At 40.0% G+C, this 22,746-nt stretch overlaps 4 protein-coding genes across 4 annotated transcripts; 3 read left to right on the plus strand and 1 right to left on the minus strand.

Moving 5' to 3' along the window:
- The first annotated feature begins 3,005 nt into the window (after positions 1-3,005).
- On the plus strand, positions 3,006-5,102 carry LOC114447973 (apolipoprotein Eb-like). Its single transcript, XM_028424546.1, has 5 exons — positions 3,006-3,103; positions 3,239-3,301; positions 3,385-3,538; positions 3,646-3,933; positions 4,022-5,102. The coding sequence occupies exons 2-5, from the start codon at positions 3,259-3,261 to the stop codon at positions 4,362-4,364; spliced, it is 828 nt and encodes a 275-aa protein (XP_028280347.1). The 5' UTR covers positions 3,006-3,103; positions 3,239-3,258; the 3' UTR covers positions 4,365-5,102.
- Positions 5,103-8,198: 3,096 nt separating this feature from the next.
- LOC114447982 (apolipoprotein C-I-like) lies at positions 8,199-9,327 on the plus strand. Its single transcript, XM_028424557.1, has 4 exons — positions 8,199-8,290; positions 8,710-8,779; positions 8,859-8,994; positions 9,088-9,327. The coding sequence occupies exons 2-4, from the start codon at positions 8,725-8,727 to the stop codon at positions 9,134-9,136; spliced, it is 240 nt and encodes a 79-aa protein (XP_028280358.1). The 5' UTR covers positions 8,199-8,290; positions 8,710-8,724; the 3' UTR covers positions 9,137-9,327.
- Positions 9,328-15,577: 6,250 nt separating this feature from the next.
- On the plus strand, positions 15,578-17,078 carry LOC114447981 (apolipoprotein C-II-like). The gene is made up of 4 exons (XM_028424556.1): positions 15,578-15,675; positions 15,915-15,975; positions 16,238-16,394; positions 16,481-17,078. Exons 2-4 carry the CDS (start codon positions 15,927-15,929, stop codon positions 16,566-16,568), a joined length of 294 nt encoding a protein of 97 aa, XP_028280357.1. The 5' UTR covers positions 15,578-15,675; positions 15,915-15,926; the 3' UTR covers positions 16,569-17,078.
- Positions 17,079-17,901: 823 nt separating this feature from the next.
- Positions 17,902-21,026, minus strand: LOC114447971 (uncharacterized). Its single transcript, XM_028424544.1, has 7 exons — positions 20,791-21,026; positions 20,289-20,394; positions 19,697-19,831; positions 19,481-19,611; positions 19,239-19,375; positions 19,055-19,148; positions 17,902-18,975 (listed from the first exon to the last, which is right to left on the minus strand). The coding sequence occupies exons 2-7, from the start codon at positions 20,380-20,382 to the stop codon at positions 18,598-18,600; spliced, it is 969 nt and encodes a 322-aa protein (XP_028280345.1). The 5' UTR covers positions 20,383-20,394; positions 20,791-21,026; the 3' UTR covers positions 17,902-18,597.
- Between the last annotated feature and the right edge of the window lie 1,720 nt (positions 21,027-22,746).

Consider the following 22,746-nt stretch of genomic DNA (forward strand, 5'->3'; position numbering starts at 1 on the left):
TTTTAGTTTTCCCTTTTGTGCCTCCAACCTGGCTGCCAGATTGCTCCCACACTGCCTTACACAGTGGCAAACAACATTCCTCAGTTCTGCCCCCAGCTGTCAGCCGCTCTGCAAACTGTTAACCCTCCAAGCACACACACAACTGTGATGTTTTGTCATTAAGTTGATGATCCACAGGATTTTAGCCAGATTCTGAAACTGTATATTTTACTTAAAATACTTTCAGATAGATAGATTTGACTTTACTGTTTTGGGAACATGCCTGATTACTGCCAATAACCTAACCTTTTTGATGTGAAGAATCTGACATGATTTAGCTCTTAGTTATTACATTCTCTCTCCATTTTCTGTAGCAAATACCAACAGTGGTAAATATAATATTTATCACTGTATATTACTATTTATATTGTGATGGATGCACATACACATTTGTACAGCCAGTATCTAATCTACTGCAGGTTAACTTAGCTTTAAGTTAGAAACAGCTAACCGGGCTCTGCCTAACAGACCTGTGATTTCATAAATCTCAAAATTCTCACAAAGCTTGAACCTTGTCCCATTTTAGTTTACTGAGCAGCAGTTGATTACTTTGGTTGCCTGCATTAGTCAGAGAGAAAACTCAGCAGTCCTCTCACATGTTTGAATCTTTGTACACACATCCCTTCTCCTGCTGATTAGTCTGACTAATGTTGTTATTAACGAAAGGCCTCTACATGCACCAGTCTGACAGCTGTGAATTGCAGTAACCTTACTGACTGATGTCAACAGATATGCATCCTCAGAGGTGTGAGATCATTCAACCAAAAGCCAACTTCCTAAAACCAACTTCCACATAAATCATCATCACCAGGCTGGGGTTACTTTAGTTTACATCAAAATAAGGTCTCCTCACGCACAATGTCAAAACTTTAGTTGTTGTGGGGTCAAAGGAGAAGCAGACTGTGTCAGATACTTTACTGTATTAGCTCATACTTCTTCTTGACTCTCTCCGTTTCACTTCCCTGTCTGTCTCCATGTTACCCTGGAGCATGGAGACAGCATTGTTACATATGTAGGGTGTAAATGCGCATCTGAAAGAAAATGTGTAAAAATTGAGTAGTTTATGATCATATACACAGCAATGGTTACACTGACCAATGAAATTGTTACTGTGTGAGTTCCCTTCACGAACGTCATTGGGGAAAGAGGGGGGTCGAGTGTGTGTGTGTGTGTGTGTGTGTGTGTGTGTGTGTGTGTGTGTGTGTGTTGGGGGGGGGGGGGGTTAATTTGTTTGCGTGTTTGAACTGGACTGGTCCTATTATCCAGTATACTAAAGATACTCTATCTACACTATGTGGAACACTAGGGTCAAAGGTCTTCTGATTTAACAGGAAGTGATACTTAAGAAATCTTACGTTCATCCAATTGTTTTTTGTTTTTGCCACATAAGGAGTGCAAAGAACAGTTAATTTATTACATGATGCATCGGTTGGACAATCTGGAGGCACATACAGGACCCCGTTGGGTTATCACACAGAAATGTTCATGTTACAGCAATTACCTGACCAAGCCAGTTCATTTACTGACTTGGAACTTTGTTCCTGTGTAAAGCTGGATTTCTGTGAAAATAACAGAACAGAGCAATGTGTTGGGTTGACAACAGACAGGCAGAGTCCTAAAGGCCAAGGGTCTCCACCCATAGGCAGGGTTCTTGCTAATACTGCAAAAGCAGATTGCCAATTTATTGTTTCAAGAAGACCTCAATTTATGTATCTTCTTTTTCCAGCACAAAAATAATTGTTGATGAGCTGTTGGTTTTGTGGCAGCATTTGAGTTCTATCCTAAATAAGTGCTGAATTTTTAGTACAATGCTGTTAAGTTAATTCTGAATTTAGAAACACCAAAACAAACTGGAGAACAAAAAACAAGCAGTAGTGCTGATAATACCTATGTACAGCCAATAAAATGTGTGCTGTTTAAAAAAGGTGAGGTAAGCACTCTTTCCACATAAAACTTCCCTTACTCGTGCCAATTTCAAAATCCTGGGGATTTCTTGCAGATAACTAATCTGTAAAATCCTGAAAAATAATGCAGTGTCCTGACAGTGTTCTGTGTATTTTGTTACCTGTAATCTCTCTTTTGTACAGTGGACTGGCTGTGTATTCCCAAGTCTGAACGTGCCCAGCCTGTTGTGCTGCTGACACCTTCGAGCACTCACTGGAAGTTTACAGCTTTTTTTTTTTAAACTGCACATTACAACAAACATGGAAAAAACTACAGCCTTGTGCATATGATGTGCTTGCAGAAGATTCACACATGCAAACATTCAGTGGCTGAAAACAGGAGGGCTGGATTGTTATGCAAAATGTGGCCAAATGTTTGGGGGGTTATGTGTGTGTCTGGGGTGCATACAGGAGGGGTGTCAATGGTTGATCCAGACAGGGCATTTAGATTGAAATGCAAGTGTGAAAGTCTGTTTTACATCCTGGTGCCAGGAGGATTTGTATTCAGATGTATTCAGATTACTTGGTGTTAAGAAAAAACATAAAAGTTCGCTCAATAGAACTTAAAACTAATGATATATTAAACGTTGTTTTTGGTTTAATTTGTATTTAACTTCTAGTCAATTTAATTTAAAATAATGCCATAGTTTTATTTGGCAGAAAAACGTCATTTGAAGCGCATGCACGTGTGCACTGTATACATTTTCTGCAACTACAACATAAAATAGGGTTCATTTCGTATTGGTTACATAACGTCTATCATTCATTGAGGTCTGAGTTTCACTAGAAGTAACGCAAACAAACGCCTGAAAATTAAATATGCGGAGAAATGTATCGTGACAGACACAGCGCAGTTTTTTTTTACAGCTGTTTTTGTGTGACAGATTGCCCAATCATGTCCTCACGCCATGAAAAGCCGGTGAGAACTTCGGACGCGGTGTTGGTGGCACGCTGCGTGGAGGGGGAAACAGGATTCTCTGCAGACAAATCATCATCACCACGTGAACGCGCGCGCACTAACACGCGCGCCACCGGCACCAGCAGCAGCAACAGCAGCCTCCTGGGACTATAAAAGCCCTCAGTCACCGTCCGGGGAGCACGGAGGAAGCTCAACCTCTCAGGTGAGTGGCGGACATCAGAGAGCTCAGAACCCTCTGTGCCTCTATCTGAATGCAGACTTCTTACTTCTTTTTCAGTTCAAGGCTGGTGGCTGTGATGTTTATTGTTTCTTTTTTCTTCCTCTCTGTATTTTACAGGTGCATCATCTTTAACAACCATGAAGGCTGTAGCTCTGATCCTTGCCCTGGCAGTCATCACAGGTGAGTGTGCTGCTGGTTTACTTCTTATCTACATTTGCCATTTATACTGAATGTTTATTTATGTTTTCTACTTTTAATTACAGGCTGCAATGCCCGTGCTGTGCGCCAGGCTGATGCCTCCCTAATCCCCTGGGAGGGCACTGTGGATCGCTTCACGAAGGTCATCTCTGACCTGAGCCAGCAGGCTACTGGAGTGGTGCAGAACATCAAGGCCTCACAACTCAGCAGGGAGCTTGAGTGAGTACCATCCTTTCTAATAGGCAGTGGTAAACCCACTCAAAACCTAATCTAACCTGTTGTCCTTGTGCCATGTTTGCACTGACTGACTATTGTCCTCCTTGCAGCACTCTGATCACTGACACCATGGCAGAGCTGACAACCTACAAAGATGAGCTTCAGACCAAGCTGGCACCTTACACCGACGTGTCCTCCGGCCAGCTGTCCCAGGACCTGCAGCTTCTGGCCAACAGGCTGCAGAGGGACATGCTGGATGCCAAGGAGCGCAGCACTGAATATCTGGGTGAGCTCAAGAGCATGGTGGACCAGAACACTGATGATGTCCGCCACCGCATTAACGCCTACACCCACAAGCTGAGGAAACGCCTTGACAAGGACACAGAGGAGATCCGGGAGTAAGTTGGTTAAAGTTGTTTTAGAATTGAACTCACTTTTGATGACTTGTTATGTGAATCCTAACCACCTCTCTCTGATTGATTCTAGCACTGTTGCCACTTATGTAGGTGAGCTCCAATCCCGCACCAGCCAGAACCTGGATGCCGTGAAGGAGCGGGTTGAGCCCTACGTCTCGCAGGCCAGCGAAACCGCCAACAAGAAGCTGAGCGATGTCTCCTCCCTGATGAGGAGCCAGGCTGAGGCTCTGGGCCAGCAGCTGGAGACCCAGGCTGAGGGCATCAAGACACAGCTGGAGGCCACGGCCCAGGAGCTGCGCGTCTCACTGGAGGGCAAGATTGACGAGCTGACAGAGATGCTCTCCCCCATTGCCACCAAGATGCGTGAGTCCATTGAGAGCATGGTGGACAAAGTCAAGGTGGCCACTGCCTAAAGAAAGACTGTGAGGGTTTTTAAGGATTGTAGATGGTTGGTGGTAGGAGATGGAGAAATGCATAAACCACTAATATTTTTTACATCCTGATAAAGAAGAAAGAGGGAGTTAAGAGTTACTGATGACCTGTGCATGATGTGCTGCAGTGTTCAGGATAAAGGGGGCTGATGAGAGGCAGGATAAAGCTGCATCTTTTACAGATGGGTTCTTTCTTCTGCATAGTCACCATTTCTTATTGGCTCCCTTGATCACTGAACACAAGCACCACAGTCAATAACAACCTATCACACAAACAGGAGACAATTATTTGTAATATGCTTTGCTTTTCTACAAATTAGCCATGTATCTCTACAGATTTTGTATTTTTGCGTTTTCTACTTTAGGTTTGGTTGTAGATTTGGCTGCTGTCCTCAGGCAGGAATTCCAGCCCCCCTATCATCCTTAAATGGACCAAAAACATGCCTTTCATTTCAATAAATCCACTGAATGATGCTGATGATGTAAAATAGGGGGTCAAGTACAGCAATGCATCTTCTAGTACCTGCTAGAAGTGAACCACTAAAGTGCTCTTCTGTATTGTCTAGAATGTCACATGACCTGCTGCAAACATGACTATCAGTGTGTGCAAAGCTGCCTGTCTGTCGCAAGTGTCCCTTGCGTTTTGTATGCCCACCATGCTGCTCTCTGTAAGACCACTGCCTGTGACTGCAGTGTGCTGACCAGAGCTGAGTCAATAAAGAAACATAGAAAAGATGCCTGTCCACTGGTTGTCTCTCTGATCAAACAGAAGTGTTTGATTATTAAAGAATAGGCTCAGTTGTTACAGTGACAGTCTTAACAATGTTTTTAGTGATCAGCTGTTGTACATAATGATGCCATGATAATAAAGAAAATACTAGTGCCTCAGTGCTGCACATTTACCAGCCACGCTGTTAGATTCAGCAGTGGCTGATTATATAATGGCACTTAGTACTTCACAGCAAGAGATCCATCTCTTTATCACCCTCAGCAGGCCATCAACATCAACTCCAAATTACTGTTCCTCCCCGCTGCTAACACAGAAGGTGTATAAAAAGGGCAGATTTATAATTAAAAGTATGTTTTCTGTCTCTTTACTTTGACTTCATCCTAAACCACCCACTTTGCTCTCCTAAACATCCACCACCCCCCACAGCATACTGTCTCTAGTGCAGGCTTGTTGCGATCTGCCAGATTCCTTTCTCTTGATGCCATCTGAGAACATTTTGTGCCACACTGAATTGATGTTATGGTGACACTATATCTCAGGTCATATTATAAGCCATCCATATTGCAAAAAATTACACATCGGACGGTGTGCTCGTAAGTAGCATTTTCACACAACAACACTGGACACTGCCACTTAAGAAATAAAGTCATATAAATACAAAGTACAAAAAAATAAAAACAAGTCAATACAAAGTCTTACAGGAAACAAACATTTGTCTCATCTGGACATGCCTAAGGGGAAAAGATGGTAACAATTGTCCTAAACTCTCTCTCCAGTGTGGCTTATCAAACACAGCTGGGTTGCCACTTTGAAATTCAGAGCAGAGGCCAGCAGAGGACACCATTTGTCCCTTGTCTACTTTTTTCTTCCTCTGACCCCTCCACTCGGATCCAAGCTGTACAGAGACGCAGCTGTGTTTTCTTTAAGAGACAATTAAGTAAACTATTTTCCCTCATAAGAAAGCACAAACTGTACTTCAGGAATCAGCACACATTTTCTGACATTTTTTCATGGGAACAATGCAAAAAAAAAAAACAATATAAGACACCCACATTTGCAAGATAAAACAATATTTTTGGATCGTTGCAGCAATTGGCAGCCATGATTGATGTGATAAAACAGAAGAATGACAACTTCAGACCTACATGTTACCCTTACTGGACTTTATTGTACAGTACACTGTAGGAAATGAAGGGAAATTAATTGTTAGCTAAAGTGACTGTGTTTTGCATGATTTGAAAACTGTTTCATTTCTCTATAAACCTCATTGGGTAATGCCAAAACATGTTTACCATTTGTATTTGTGTTAAAGGGCATTGCATGCAATGTGAAAGTATGACTAACTCTGTGACTAGGTGTTTATCACTTATGAAATCACTTCTTTCAGGAACCAGTGTTTATCCTGAAGTGGACAAGTGAAACTGTGTAAAAGGATCAGTCATGGATGGTAAAAACAGGAAAACCACAATTACCCTGCTTGTACAGCACTTCTTCTTCTATAGTATGTCTGCACTCTAAGCACTGCCTAGCAACACCAACAGAAACATTTTAAATCCCAGCAAATTAGCAGGTGCTGGCTAGCCCATGACTGACAGTAACCCCTCCAGAAACACCCCTGTAGAGATTTTACCTCCTTTCACAACCCCCACTTTCTTCTTCTGTCCTTTCCCTCCTCTTCAGATGTTGGCACACAACTTAAGTCACCACAGGGGCTTTGGCCAAACACAAAAACAGCTTTTTTGTGAGCTTGTTATTGCAAATTGGGAGCACACAAGACGTGCACTTTCACGCCCTATGCCTCCTACAATTATTCAAGAGGAGCTTATATGCACGCAAGCACAAGCTCATACATAAACCCACTGGCCACTTCATTTCTAAAGAGATGGAAATGTCGTCATTCAAAGTGAGTGCTGAGGCATGTGAGGGCTCATTTAGCTCAATTGTAGGCCGTTCATCACAGCACCTCACAGGCTGAGCCATCAGAAACAAATGGACATTTGGCCCTTTGCAGCCCTTGACTGCTTGGTGTGAAAACAGATATGTTAAGCAGTGACGTACTTGTTAAATTGTTAGATGCAGACTTCCTGGCTCTGAGTCAGGTTAGAGTGGTAATGAGGGGTTACTGCAGTTCATTGGACTGTTGGGCTGTTGCATGCGAGCTGACAAATCAGACCACATACAGTTTGTCTCGATTACTTCCCTTTTTAAAAACAGAAAGTCTGCACAAAACAGACACAGACTGTGGCAATCTAAGTACAGCAGTACATGGAAAAATACACCAAACCGGAGAAGTTTTCAGTCAGCATTGAGTGCCACGGACTTCTGCCCCCAAACACACAAGGCAGTGTTTAGAAATAGATATGATGATACCAGATAAACTTAATCAGCAAAAGATATTGTAGCGGAAAGTACACTTCAGCAACAGTCAGCATCACTCAGTATGTAAAACATTACAAATAAGTCAGTACAAATAGTAATGATATATAGTTTTTATAGTACCCAAAATGTTCTCTATAGGAGAGAATGTTCAGTTTATTGAGACTACAAAATGAATAATGAGCACTTTGCACTTTGTAATGCTGTGCTATAAATTATGCTAGTGTAGCACTGTATCAAAGGAATGAATGACACATGACATGCATGACTTGAAGAATGCTCATCACAAACAATCTATCCTTTCTTGGCTAAAACCTGAGGTCCAAAGTAGCTTCCAAACAGATACTAGCTATATCAATGGTGAACTATGTTCTGCTACATGTCTTCTCACCTTATCTATTTGACCCTATTGTTGCTGTGAACACCTTAACATCACCATCCCTATCCTTGTGTTCCTCTGTGTTCTTTTTGTATTGATATGTGATCAGAACAAAGTGGTGGGGTGGTGACTTTGATCCTCATCACTGTCCTGCCTCACACAGTTTAATGGGATTAGGCACATAAGTAATCTGTGAAGGTTTTGTCTGAATTCTTTGGCACAATTGACATTTTTAATGTAATTGCATCGCTGTTGGTCAACAGAGGGGGCAGTGACACCACAAGGTCACCACGTGTACGTGTTGACTTAAGTCTGGTGTTTTGCACCACCCTCAGAGAAGCGAGCAGGCCTATAAAGAGGAACACCAATACAGAGGACGCACAAAGGCACTCAACTTTTTTTCTTCTCTGAGACGGACAACAGGTAGATATTACATTTATCTTATACTATAAAAAAAACATGTTTACTGAGACTGATGCAGCAGAATGAAGAACAAAGAGGCTAAATATATTTTAAAGTAGGCCTTTTTTACCTGAAGGTTTTTATGATTTTACTTCTTTACTACTTTTATCCTGCCATGTGTGTTAAATGTAGAAACAGCAGAGAGCATGGCAGAGACAACAAGTAGAAGGGCCCTTCTTCATGATTGATGTTTGTTTTTTTTTGGAACTAGGAGAAACATTTTTAGTTTATATGGTATAATTGACAGGAGCTGTCCAGTCTGTGTGGTGCTGATTTATGGGGGGCTTTTTTTTAAAGAAACGTTTGCACTGAAAATTTATTTCATGCTCGTCAGTGGAGAAAAATGAAAATCCTAATCCATCTCTGTCCTTCCTCTGCAGTGATTCACAGCCAAGATGAGACTGTACCTTGCAGTGGCCCTGCTGATGCTGGCTTTCGTCGCATACACAGGTACGTGTCGAGATATTTACAAAATATCTCTTTTATTGTGATGTGAAAACTGATTTCTCTCTGTCTTTATCACATGCAGAGGCTCAGGAAGACACTATTGAGCAGAAATTCACCAAGTTTGGCGAACAGATTTCTGAGCTGAGCAGGAATCTGGCTGAAAAGGCCAAGACTGCCTTCCAGGACATTAACACCAGCGAGTTCGCCACGAACGCCAAGTATGTGCACATGCAGAGAGACTGCACACAGGCATTCCTGTGCGTAGTTGTTTTTTTCTATTTAACACACATTTATTTTTCTGTGTTCCCCAGGAACTGGTTCACGGAGCAGTTTGAGAAGCTGTCGGGTACGCCTCAGTAGACAGACCTGCCCTCCACCCGCACCGCTGACCTCTGCATGCTGGGGCCCTGACATGCTGCTCTGCGCATGACCAGATGGAATGGTTACATTGCCTCTATGTAAAGAAAAATAGCCTGAGTGTAATCTTTTGTTTATGAAGGGTACACATAATGTGAAAAAAGTGCAATAAAAAATAAAAAATATTTTTGGAATTCTGTGCTAGAATCACCGTTTCTGTACTGAGCTACAGCACGTGAGAGCGTGTTCAATGTGTTTAATATGAATAAATTGAACAGCTCTGGTCCTTTACAGTTCTGCCTCCAGCTTCCTTCTTATATGACACGCTTATAAAATATTCTAGTTATAGTAGTATATTCCTAAAGGGACATAATCATAATCTTGATTTCACTTCACTTCACTACATCTAAATTTATTTCAAATGATGATTATTGTTCATGATCAAGAGTCCATCATGATTTAAATATACTATTTGCCTTGGATAAAGAAATTGTACTGATTTACATATATCCATATATCCATCATATATTTTATTAGAATTAAAGGTACATTTGAAACCCATTTCAAGTGAATATAAAAGCAATTTTCACATAAATAGGAAACGAATACGTCTATGCTTTTATTTGTTATTTATTATAAGCCTATACAACATATAATACTGTAATTACATGTGGAATTTCCAATACTTTGACCATAATTTATACCAGCTCCAAAAAATAATGGAGATTTAATCTGACCATTTTTATTAACTACTAGTAACATTTAATAGATAATTATCTGAGTCAATAGTTGGTATCAAAGTGCGAGTGCCAACCTGGCTGCTTTTCTAACATTTCACAACCACTAGGATAAAGTCACTGTTTAAGATGAGTTAATGATCCACCGCTGTCCCAGTTCATTGAAATCTGTTCAGAGAACAGAGAGACACAGAGGTGAGGCACTGCTGCACAGAGGTCACAGATTATCACCACACTGGAACAGCTAAATAACTTCCAATCATTTTCACTTTGACTCAAAGAAAACAGTTACCTTTCGATCAGTTATCCATGGTGTCCTGTTTGCTACCAAAGCTCACCAATAGAAGCTAAATTAAGTTCAAGCAGAGTAAAAACATTGGCCAATCTGAGAAGGAGCCATACAACAAGTCTGCAGGCTTTCTGACAGCTGGATTTAATGGAAATGAGCTATACTACATCACATTACATAATCTTTATAGAATGCACATTTTCACTGTATGGGACACACAAATGCATGATTCACTTTCTCACTGCTCAGATGTTTGAAGACCAACAATTTAAAAGCAAAACAAAAAAATCTTGATCCAGTCTGTTTGGACAGCTGTAAGATCAGGTTTTATAAGAACAGAGCCTGAGCACTGAAAGCATTAAATTGATTTTGTGGTGGACTATGCCCACAGAAATGCTTTGCTTGGCTAAAAATGTTTATCTATTTGAACACTTCCACGCCACAGTCTTTACTAAAAGCCATATCTCTGCTGCTTAGAACAGAGACTTTGACTTATTGGTACACATGTCTGCACCCACTGAGTGGGGTGAGATATCTAAACCAAAGGGCGTTTGGGCAGTTATTGAACTCAGCTAATGTTGGTCTTGAAAAGATATCAAAAGTTTTGGATTTGCAGATCTAAAATGTATGTTTAAATACACAGAACTACCCCAAAAACACTTTTAAACTCTTATCACTAACATTCAGTCTGTTTGGATTCAGGTTAACTGCACATCTGTGTACTGCTAAGCTTTTCTTAATTTTTCAGTTATGATGATGCACAGTGTGAGAAAGAGGAAGAAGGATCACATATTCTCTATGTGGTGTTTGTTCCAGTCTAGACCTGTTGCTTTGGTGTCAGTTTTGTTGTTGTACCACAAGCACAGAAAAAAAAAACATGATAAATGATCATGCGATCAGGACCAATGTACAGGTTGCTTCGGTCACCAAATACAAATAAAGTGGCTTAGTGACACTTGTTTCATTCAACTTTTGCTCAACCAAGCCAGAGGACATGGTAAAACACTTTTGCTGCATATGTTTGCTTTAAGGAGCACACAGTCAAATATTTACCTTAAAATCTGTTATTTCCAAGTTGTTGTATACTAGCCTGTATGTAGTTTTAAAAAGTGACGTGGTTATGTTTTGTTCTTTGTGGCAGATGCATTTTAAATTACTTATTCTCCTTCTCCTCGTCTTACAAGGTACAAGCTTTTCTTTGATTTCTTTTGTGTCTAAATGAGACTTTTTGCTCAGTCTTTCTTCCTTTTTATCTGCAGCTTGCGGGCCACTGTCGGCCCAGACACCGAGCCCAGAACAACCTTCAGGAATACTGCAGAGGCTTGCAGAGAGGGCCAGGTATTTCTAAATACATCATTGTATTGACCATCTGAATTGCAGCTAAAACAAAGTGTGTAAATCGTTGCCAGTTATCAGAATTGTTAAAAAGTATTTCTTCTTTGCTTGTGTGCATGTTATTTGTTTGTTTATTAGCCTTGATACTTATTTGTTCACTTCTAATAGGGAAGCCAAATCTAAACTCCAGGATTTTGGGGAGACAGCTTTAGGCTTTGCTGGTGCTTACTATGAAGACCACATCCAGCCAAGGACCAACAGCTATGCTGAGTGGGCCTCTAGTGTCAAAAGCTCACTGTGGGAGAGGATCCAGACAACCATTGACCATTACATGCCATTTAAAGCAACAAGTCCAGCTGACCAAAAATGAAGAAAAAGTACATTTCACCTGTTTGTCACAGCTGATTTAGTGTCAAATAACTAAATAAGTAAATAAAAACACCACCATGGCACAGCTCTGGTTGCCTCTGCATTAAATCTCTTTGCAGCTTTTCTCCCAAAACAATGCACAAAGAGAGAAGATACAAGAAACATGGTTAATTCTGCTATATGTAAAAGCTTCATTTGCTAAATTTTAATTGTTACATTCAAATGGACAAATATTTTGCATCATACATGTTTTAATATAAAGAAATATCAGGAGTGGGACGGACAAGAGAGAATAAGCAAATAGAAAGAAAACAAAAGGAAATGCATCCCAGTCTGTTTCAAGGTATGAGGGTGAAAGGTGAATACAGGCACACATTGCCAGAGACCAGCACAATGTGTCTAGACAGGTCCTGGATGACTGACCTGCTGACCATTTGACACCAATCTCTCTCGGAGCAGACATAAAACCTGCTGCTGCTAAAAACATGCTGATAACCCAAACTTAATCTAATCAACAGCATCTTTTATTACAGCAGGCTAATAACACAGGTGCTGCTCTATATGTTTTGCCATGTGTGATGTGCCTATTACGACATGCGCACCCTATGCACTTCTGCAGTATCAGGAGGACTCTGAGGGCATCTTGCTGTCTATGAATATAGATAAACGTACACTTTAGGAACATTGCATAAGCACCAAGTCATATTTCCACACTCTGTATTTAAAGAATATCATGTACACTGGACTTTGTTTAGGTGAATGTGTGTGTGTGCGCGTGTGTGTGTGAGAGTGTGTGTGTGTGTGTGTGTGTGTAGGTGTGTGTATGCTCATCAGATGACGTTTGTTTGCAGTCCCCCCCTATATCATCCTGTCCAGATGTGAGCTCCGAGTTACAGACAACTCACTTCCAGAGAAGACTGTCACTTCTTGGTCTGCACATCCAGCACAACAGCAGGTAATCCCTTCTATTCAGTGCAGCTGCTTCTTGACTAAAGTTTCAGAGTAGGCTTCATATTTAGCCATTTTATTTTTGCTTTCTTTGTCTGAACTTTAATTAACTCATATATTGTCTGCAATTGTAAGGAAAAAAAACGAAGAAAAGAAATACTGCACTAAAATAGAAACTTTTTTTCCAGAGATGAATGCCAAATATGTTGTAGCACTGATCCTCGCTCTGCAGGGTAAGTCCATATGTATATATATATTTACATATCAATGCTATCTGAATAATTGCAGGTCATAGAATGTATATATTTTTAAAGCACAAATTTGGTTACTTTGATGTGTTTACAGTCATTTTAATGGACATTTTAGCTGCTTCATCTGCATGTTAAGCAAGCTAAACACTAAGCTGCAGTAGCACCACCAGATTATACACTATAATAAAGACTGATTTCTTGTTTAGGATGCATTGGGAGTTGTTATTCTCTGCTGGGCAAATGCTGGTTATTGTTTCAATGTTTATTTTGGTAGCACTGCATCTAAAATGACAACTGACCCCTCCTTATTTCATTCCAGTCTCCATGAGCCTGTGTCAAATTCCTGATCCATCACAGGAACTTGTTGAGAAATATGAGTCTATGAAAAGTGTCTTCTACAAGAGGCTGCTGAATGCTTACAGCAAGCTGCAGGCTGCTGCTGCTCCTTTGGTGGAAAGAGTTGGTGACAACGAGAATGCACAGGCTGCCAGGGACTTTATTGAGGATATGCAGACCAAGCCAGAGTTCCAGGCCGTCGTCAAGGTTGCCAGGTAAATGTTCACAGAGAGCAGACCAGACTCTAACACAAGGCTAATCTTTCTCAAGAAATGAAAAGCACACCTCTCTGTGTATCTTTCTTTGCACTATAAGATCATTAAATATTCTGTCCTTACTATTTTCTGCAGTGCTGTGGGCCAGGAGGCTGTTCCCGTTGTGGACAAAGCCCGTACATCATTGCTGGGTGCTTATGAATACTACATGCGCCCCTACGTTGGCAACAGCCTGAGCACCGCCATCGACGAGATCAAGGTCTACCTGGACAAATTCATGCCCGCTGAGTAAAGAAGATCTACTGGAGCAAACTGCCTGTCAGCAGCCTGTAATAGATGATAGCTCATAGAAACCACACCAGTTTAGGCTGAGAAGAGCAATGCACAATGCAAATACAATTCCATCAATGTAAAATCACACAAGTCAAAAGCAAAGTGAACATGTCAACATCATCTTTGCAGATTGTGCATGTACAGTATTTTGTGTTTGATACACTAACTAAAGTCTACGTGTGACTGTGTATGTATGTGTGCGAATGTGTTCAATAAAACCAATTGAAAACTATCTGAAACATGTTCATTCCTCGAAGGCTGCCACTTTACCTCCACAGCTAAGAAAGCAAAAGCTAGTTAGTTGTTAGATTTGTGGCAAAGCCAGATTCTATCATGGACAAACAAAAGTTCCAAACCACATCTACTCTCACAACATAAATAAAAACATCACACACATAAGAATGCACAGAGCGGTTTATAGGATAAACCACCTGCAATGATATACACCTAAACTCACATGCAAACGCACATGTATACTATGTGTCTCTCAGTTTGAGGGTGTGTAGAGTTTGCACGTCTGCTTTATTTCAGACGTAACATGCCTGCTATTTAGTGACAAGACACTCCAAACTGCTGCTTAGTGTGTAGGTGTTCTGCTCTGACCAAGCAGAACCGCATCATGGCAGCACTAATTCGGATAGATGGAATTAAAGCTACAGGCTCCCTGACAGTTTGGGCTCCAGAGCCGCCCACTGCTGGACTGAGACCGACCTGAGCTCTCAGGTCACGAGCAGCTTGACATGTGAAGCTGGATCACATGAGTGGTTAGGGTTTGATCAATGTGTAATCATTACAGAGAAAAGGACTCAACAGCAAAAAAGAATTAAACAGATCAAAACCTTGCTGCCTTTTTTCACATTGTATGCATGCAATGACAAACATAGCTGACTTCACTTCTAGGGATGAAATGTGTTGATAAATAGATAAAAAAGTATGTTGTCAAAGACTTTAAAAGCTCTTGAAACAACTGGAAAGTGAAGGAAAAAAAGTTTACCTGTGATTTTCATTTTATTAATTTCGGGCTAATTTCGGGTTTGAAACTTGTTTTCTCCTCAATGTTCTTAAGAAACATTTGCCCATACTAACCAGAAGCAACACGTTTACTTTCAAACTCAACATCTCAAGGCTAGGAAGAGAATATTTTGTATGATGTATAAAATAAAAAAAAAAATCTTTTTTTTTTATCAGTTTATTTGATTTGAAATCAGTTTATAAGGTCTCTCCTGGTCTAAAAAAAAAAAAAGAAAAAAAAGAAGAATGGATAAATATATTTTCTCCCCACAACAGTCTAAAACATTTGTAAGAAAAAAAATGTTACAGACTTTTTATATCTGGCCTAAATATTTCATAATCTGTTTCAGTGTGGATGACGTGTTCAACACACTGTAGACTTAGGACCATCTTAATAGGACTGATCAAATCAGCATTGTTATGCAAGTAACCGATGCCTTGGTATGGAAGCTGTGACACCTAACATGACATTCCTTTTTATATAATGCACTCTAAATCTGAATACAATCGTCTTTGAAGTTCCACTTTAGCCACTATCCACGTCTGCCTTATCAAGACACACTACTCCAGTAAACACACAGCTAACTGCAGGTTTATCTCCCACACAGTGCACTTTGGCTCTGAGAGCGACAAGTCAACACATTTACACTCCTATATAAACAGGACAGGGCAGCAGTGCCTCTTACTGTCCTTTCTTTTCTTTCTGAAGAGGAATACAGTGAGTACTGACACGTCTCCTTCTTTTACAGGAAGGACTGGGGGGAAATTTGTGTTTTGAGAAAATACTTCTTGGTTAAGGGGGGAGCAGCTGTTTGTGATCAACAAAATTACAAATAAGACAGTGTTTGATTTTCCTGTTAGACTAAGTTGAGCTGGGAAATGTATGACAATGTCTCACCCTAGTGGACAGAGTGGAGCAAGATTTAGATGTCTTAACTTCTTTTCTTTTCATGACAGATACGCAACACCATGAATAAGCTGCTGGTTGTCACTGTGCTTGTAGCACTTCTTGCTCTCAGTAAGTGTCAGAAACATTTAATTAAATGTAAATGTAACATTTTTTCGAATATAGCACCGTGTTAGCTTGAGCTAAAAACAGATCGAAGACATTTTTAAAAATGACGAATGAGTTTTTAACTGTGGAGAATACCCTTAATTTGAAAGGATAAGAATATGAGCTTAATTGTTGACGTTTATTGTGTTTTGGTTGTGAATATTGAAGGAAGACAAAAGTTGTTGACTGAAAAATGTGTGACTTCCTCTGACCTGTTTGTGTTCAGATGCTGAAAGTTTCCGCATGCCAAGACAGGCCGAAGAGGAAGAGGGCACTCTGACCAAGATCACAGGCACCATCAAATCCTACTATGACGGTGCTGTCAACACAGCCACTGGATACCTGGACAGCATCAAGGGCCTAAAACTGGAGGAGAAAGCAAAGTAAGAGACTATAGATTGATTAATGCAGTATTAAAAAAAAGACTAAAAAATATGTCTAAATTTGCATTTGTGTGTGTTTTGTGCAGGAATATTTACGATGACACCACCAATGTTGTGACCACCTATGCCAGTATTGTGCACGACCAGCTTTACCACATTTTTTACTCCCAGTAGTAAAAAAAAGAAAGAAAGAAAGAAAGAAAACTTATCTCTAATGACCCATTTCTGACAACATAAGAACTTTTAACCTCCACATGAAAAGGCCCAAACATCAGTTGACACTCTGAACTTGGCCATATCTTACTCTTCACACCCAAGCAACTAAACCTCAGACTGCAGCAAATACTGGTGCTCTTTGCAGCATTTTCTTGGGTCACTGCACTGGTGGAAAATGACGATAACCCCCCAACAGGGACTGTATTCCTTTGAAAAGACAACCAACAGCTTGCATGGAGGAACTGCACTGAAGAACTTTGCAAGCATGAGCAGGAGCATGCCGTGTCTTATCATGTACCAATGAATATCTCCATGTGTGTATGACCTAGAAAACCATCAGATATGAAAATGACATGCATAACATGATCCAACAGCACCTACAGATGTTTTTGTTTCCACCCCAACTCTGAATACATTCAAATGTTCATGTCATATCATCAAATAAAATATTTATAGTAAACTAGAAAATGCAAAATTTGTAGAAAAAAGGTAAGAAGTTGTATAAAAGCATTAGTTTCCACCTTGTGAAGTGAGGCTGGAAAGGTATCTGATGCTTGAAAGATGACTACCGGTACCATGTTGAAATGTAGAATGTGGCCATACAACAAATAAAGCTTGGAGCGGCACTGTCCCCACCAACGACAGCCAGAATATGAGCGCTTACCTTTCATCTTTGCCACACATTACTGTTAGCAGGACTGTTTCTATTCACTGGTGTATTACAGATAGTCTAAATCTATTTAAAAAAGCCCCCAAATCTTTCATTTACAAAACAGCTTAAGGCCAGATATATACACAGCAAAAAGTCCAGTGTTGAATTGACTCCCACAGAGTTGATTTCAACACTTTTCCAGGGTTTATATGGCTCCACACTTTCTGGAGTTAAATTAACACTTTCAAAATAGTTAAACATTCAACACTCTGTCAGAGTTAATTCTTTAACTCCAACAGTAGAGTTACATTAACACCTTGAGATTTGACAAATAACACTGGTCAGAGTTAATTTTTACTATTTGTATAGTGTTGATTTCACTCCTGAAATTGGCAATCTATTAACACTGGAACAGTGTTAAAAGTATATATAAATATATAAAATAATAATAATGAATTGAAACAAATATTCTTATAATAACATTTATTTCTCCCTTTGCAGTCATCTACACAACTGAATTAAAACATTGTGAATGAAGGAATAATATATAAGATTCATCTAAAACACAGTATGAGCTTTGTATATCAAATGGTTTATAAAACTTAAGCTCAGACATTTTTAATAAGCACCTTCCTCACTTCGTAATACTCTGAATGCATGATGATATTCATCAAAATTCTCTGTGAATAGCTTGTTTGTTAGAAAAAAAATGTGATCTTCAACCAACAGTACATCAATTATTTGACAAAAGACTGGCATATCTTCTTCTAATGCACTGCATATGGCAAGTCCAGCTCTATATTCTACACCATCGATTTTAACCCAACTCGTTGAGAAAACTTCTGTGGATGACAAGATCATGTGAAACACTTCATTGTTGACTGGTACTTTCTCATCTCTGAGGGAAAAAGATTTTATTGGCCCATACTCAGTTTTTTTGAGAGTGAATGTTTCCCAGTAATATGCAATGGTCATCTGATGCTTCTTAGCAAGTGATTTAGTTATGTTTTTGAAATTTTTAAAAGAGTCTTTAAACACTTTATGTTTGGCTTCAAACCTCATAGACCACATATGTAATAAGGGGCCAATTTTCCTTATACAAGATGGGTAATGGATCATAAAATGATGTTTAGGTATCAAATTTTTGTGTGGATACAACTGTTTAAACAGCTTGTGATGGTCAACAATCAAGTGCTTTAAATATATTGTCATGCCATGAGTGAGGGTAGGTGAAAACACAATGTTCATTATTTGAAGTAACAACAGAAACAAATTCCAGTTTTCGTTTCCTGCAGGAATAATATCTATGATTTGACTGTTACTACCAAAATGCTTTCACGTTTTAAGCCATTCTAAGCATCTGACCAAACTTACCAATCCTTTGGTATCCAGGAATCTCGGGAAGGTGGAGAGGATATTATCACTTCTGCCTGGGTCATTAACAAGCTTCTGGCGGTAATGAAAGGTCTCTCTCATCTTCTGGAAAATCAGAGACTTGTCTGTGGTGTGGTTGAGCAAAGATATAGCTTCTTGACAAGCACTACCATCAAGTTGCCTTTCAACATTAACAGTCCTTTGGAAATTTGGGCCTCTTGGAGAAATGTCAGTAGAGGTATTTGGTGACATTGCATATCCTCGACGAATCTTCCTTTGCACTGTTTTCAGACGCCAAGAAATGTATCCTGTGTTGCTTGCAGCATCATAGAAGTGTTCCTGAAATGCAAAAAAAACACTGTCATGCACTCATGCAAGAGTCACATCAAAGTGTCATGCAAACACTAATGATTATTACATAGCCTTTGTTGGAATATGGATCCCTGAGGGAGGGGAACAGCATCACTATCCCTTTGGCATAATCTTCTCTGACTGCTTTAGTGGGGAGGTGCCTGAGAGGATATATTAAATTAGTAAACTAAGTTTATACAATGGCCATGCAATTATGTGGCACAAATAAAAGATTATAAACACACACATACCCATGATTATCAATCATGTGAGCCACTAGTATGTTGACCATTTGTCTTCTTGTGGCATCTGTTAGGGTTTCTGTTGTTTGGTACTCCTGCAGTACCTCTTCACCACCAGACTTGCTTCTAAGCACATCCTCAATCAACTAACATTAAATTGCAAAACAATGTGATAAATAGCTTTTCTAGAACCAAGAGTTGAAAACCAGGACGTGATAAGAATCAGAATTAGAATGAAGCCTTGTTATCACCTGCTTAGCGGACATTGAACGTAAATCCTCAATTCTCAATTTCTTCCTAGGGACCTCATCCATGATTATAGTTGATCCACTTGAACTGAAGCTCAAGTCAGATGCAGAAGACCTGGAGCAATCAGAGAATTCTAAAAGGAACATAAAAAAAATATGTTACCGTTTTTTTTCTTATAGGGTGTAGAGTGCTTTATCATAGTTAACTTAATATCTCACCATCATTTGAGAAAACTGTCAGCACCACATTGCCTTGTCCAAGAAGGTCACTGAAAATTTCAGCATCAACTTCTGTCCCTGTTGCATCCTTGAATGTAAGTTGTACATCAGGCGGAAGGCAAAATCTCTCAATGACTGCAAATAATCATAAGTTGAACAGAGAATGACTGTTAATCTTAAAAACGTTTATCCATAACCATATAATCATGACAGACCTAGCTCAGTTTCTCAAAATCAATTCCCTCATACACCCAAATTTGAAAATGAATGATTTAAAAATGTATATTATGTGTATATACAAAAACGTTTATCAGTTTATGCCCATTTATGAAATTTATGAGGCGTGACGAGTAATCAGTCTGCATGACTCGCGGTACAGCTGTCTCCTTCCCTGCGAGCAGCAGGCGTCTGCAGCAGCAGACTCCGCACGGGCAGACGGGCACCGACAAAATGTACGCGCACCGCTAGCGGGTCTGAGAGGAGGAAGAGATACTGGCACCTGACATACTCTCCTTACCCCTTTCTCCTCTCAGACCACAATTCGATTTTTTTGAAGCCAAACGAAAAAAAAAGAAAAAGAAAAAGTACATACCCTTTTCACTGAATTGTCCAAAGTTGAAGTGTCCTTCAACTTCATTCAGCTTCACATATTTTTTTTCTTCGCAGTACTTGACCTGCACCAGCATTTTACCTTGACTCTAATGTAGTTAACAAAAGACACGTGTTGGTCAAACAGGCTGACACATGTTCGGACCGTTTTTAGCGGTCCCTGTCATGTTCTACAGTTCTTCTGCTAAAAAATAATGTAACCATTAGCTCCAGTCTCAAACATTTTATGGAGTAAAATATATATAAACCTTTGTTCTTTATCGTCTTGACTTAACATCAATTTGACTAAGCGTCAATTAGCTAGCAAGGCGAGCTAGCTAGCTAGCTAGCTGGCTTGCCTTGCTAGCTTTCACTACTAGCTCACCTGGACAAATTGTCTTTCAGTCAACAAACAAGGCTTACTACACGCTCCACATACATCGCGCTGCACGTACTACAGTTCGCAGCATCAATTTTTACCTATGTTAAAATGTAATTACACTTACCTATTAGAACGGCACCAGAACAGCAAAATGGAGTGGACTTGAGAATTTTGAGAAGAACGGAGAGAGGTACTGGGGCGGAGGCGGAGTTTAATTGTATCTCTGCAGAGTTGAGTTAACACTAATGTGATCAACTCTATCAAATAACTCCACAACTGGACACCATTTAACTCTGAATGTGTTGAAATTACACTTTTGGAGTTAAAATGAACTCCTAAATGTTTAACCCTGAAATTCTAACTCTCCAATTTTTGCTGTGTACTATGTTTTGGACATCAGGTGTAAGCTGGATTGAGGGGGCAGTGGGCCATGACTCAGATGGAAAGGGTTAAAAGCATCTACACTTACAAAGACAGAACATGAGCCTATTAAACTTTAGCAGTGAGGAAACCATAAAAATGTTTACTTCCACTGACCCTATGACAAAGGTCAAACCGAACCACGGACCTCAGCAAGACCTGTTAATCAGGCCTTTCTGAGGTTTTAAAATCGGTGACTCCCTGTCATTCCAACAGCATTAAGATGCTGGAGTCCTGTTATTCTGCCAAGTGAGCCTTGAATTGATACGGCATGAGCTCTCTTTTCTTGTTTTCTGCATTATTTCACCTGAGCTTGTTACCTGCTGCTAGCAGCGGCCTGCTGAAAGACTTGGTCTGTCCTGACTGTCCAAACTTTCTAGCCCGCATGTATCATGTATATTTTCTCCCTCTCACAGACAGCTGTTTGTTCCATCGGCAGAGGGAGGACCTGACTAACTAGCATCCTGTAGTGTAGTGCAGGCTTTTCAAACAAGGACTGGAGCCATCCACCGTGCTGACATCTGTGTGAAGGTGGAAGGCCCACCCTTCACTACAATTGTGTGTAAGTCTATTATGACTGTTGTTTCTCCAACTCCCCTTTAATATAAGTCAGCAATTGTATCTGAGGCTGAAAAGCATTAGGTTTCAGTTCAGTTAGGCCAGGGCAAAGTATTAAACAAAAACAAACTTTATTTAACAATAAAGCTGAAGAATCCTATGAAAAACAAACCAAGACTGTAAAATATCAAAGTGACTAAGGCAGCAGGAGTAAGCAAAAACTAAACAAAGAACTGAGCAAATGAACAAACCTAATAACACGGGAGTCGCTGGAGGGAAAAACTCAGGAGAAATCCACAGAACAGCCACAGGTAGCAAACATGGTCAGACTGGCCAAAACAAAAGAGGACACACAGGTGGAACACATTTGACCAGGGAAGGCAATTACAAAGGAGGGAACCACACAAGGAAGTAAAACACACTACAGATACTCAAGGAAGCCAGACTTTCCCACATAAAACAGGAAACAACAGAAATAAAGCAGAAAAATAGAAAAGTCAGAAGGTTAAGTTGAAAGAGTTCCCCATTCATATCAATGGCTGAAAATGTTAGAAAAAGGTTAATAGCTCATACTATATATATAAACACAAAAGAAATTACAAGCATGTTCTAAATATAATTTTATAGCACAAAGTGTTCAGGAGTAGTATTACACAAACCGTAGTGTCTGTGGCTGCGACACATTATACTTGTTTGACATAATAAACTGTGCCTATTGCTCCTGTCTGTTTGTGTGAGACCTGCATCTTCTTTTTCAGCAACCTGATGCAAAGGATCATGTGTTCATGTCGGCATGAATCTGCAACGAGCTGCAAGACTTTTATCAGCCCAGGCAGCACCAGAACAGAGGCTTCTGTTGCAATTAATGGATGAAAAGAAACAACATGTAAATTGTGCGCTCAAGAACCGACAGAGATGAATAAACAACAAGGGCTGTGAAGTTTGTTTTGTGGATTCTGACAACCAGTGATGCAAGAGCGTTGTGATTTTTAATTAATACGTAAATGTACAACATGTGGCGTCTTCTGAAGCTACAACCAACAAAAACAAAAGAGACACATTTGCCTTGGTTCACAGAATAAACAACACATTTGGTGAATTT

Source organism: Parambassis ranga, chromosome 16, assembly GCF_900634625.1.
Source record: "Parambassis ranga chromosome 16, fParRan2.1, whole genome shotgun sequence".
Classification (NCBI taxonomy): domain Eukaryota; kingdom Metazoa; phylum Chordata; class Actinopteri; family Ambassidae; genus Parambassis; species Parambassis ranga.

Excerpts from the sequence above, each read along its gene's own strand:
- LOC114447973 (XM_028424546.1), top strand. The coding sequence starts at position 3,259 with ATGAAGGCTGTAGCTCTGATCCTTGCCCTGGCAGTCATCACAG. Across the intron at positions 3,302-3,384 it reads TGCCCTGGCAGTCATCACAG|GCTGCAATGCCCGTGCTGTG; the intron begins GTGAGTGTGCTG and ends TTTTAATTACAG. Across the intron at positions 3,934-4,021 it reads GACACAGAGGAGATCCGGGA|CACTGTTGCCACTTATGTAG; the intron begins GTAAGTTGGTTA and ends GATTGATTCTAG.
- LOC114447982 (XM_028424557.1), top strand. The coding sequence starts at position 8,725 with ATGAGACTGTACCTTGCAGTGGCCCTGCTGATGCTGGCTTTCGTCGCA. Across the intron at positions 8,780-8,858 it reads GGCTTTCGTCGCATACACAG|AGGCTCAGGAAGACACTATT; the intron begins GTACGTGTCGAG and ends TATCACATGCAG. Across the intron at positions 8,995-9,087 it reads GAGTTCGCCACGAACGCCAA|GAACTGGTTCACGGAGCAGT; the intron begins GTATGTGCACAT and ends TGTGTTCCCCAG.
- LOC114447981 (XM_028424556.1), top strand. The coding sequence starts at position 15,927 with ATGAATAAGCTGCTGGTTGTCACTGTGCTTGTAGCACTTCTTGCTCTC. Across the intron at positions 15,976-16,237 it reads TGTAGCACTTCTTGCTCTCA|ATGCTGAAAGTTTCCGCATG; the intron begins GTAAGTGTCAGA and ends GTTTGTGTTCAG. Across the intron at positions 16,395-16,480 it reads AAACTGGAGGAGAAAGCAAA|GAATATTTACGATGACACCA; the intron begins GTAAGAGACTAT and ends TGTTTTGTGCAG.
- LOC114447971 (XM_028424544.1), bottom strand. The coding sequence starts at position 20,382 with ATGCTGGTGCAGGTCAAGTACTGCGAAGAAAAAAAATATGTGAAGCTG. Across the intron at positions 19,612-19,696 it reads GACAGTTTTCTCAAATGATG|AATTCTCTGATTGCTCCAGG; the intron begins GTGAGATATTAA and ends TGTTCCTTTTAG. Across the intron at positions 18,976-19,054 it reads CATATTCCAACAAAGGCTAT|GAACACTTCTATGATGCTGC; the intron begins GTAATAATCATT and ends TTTGCATTTCAG.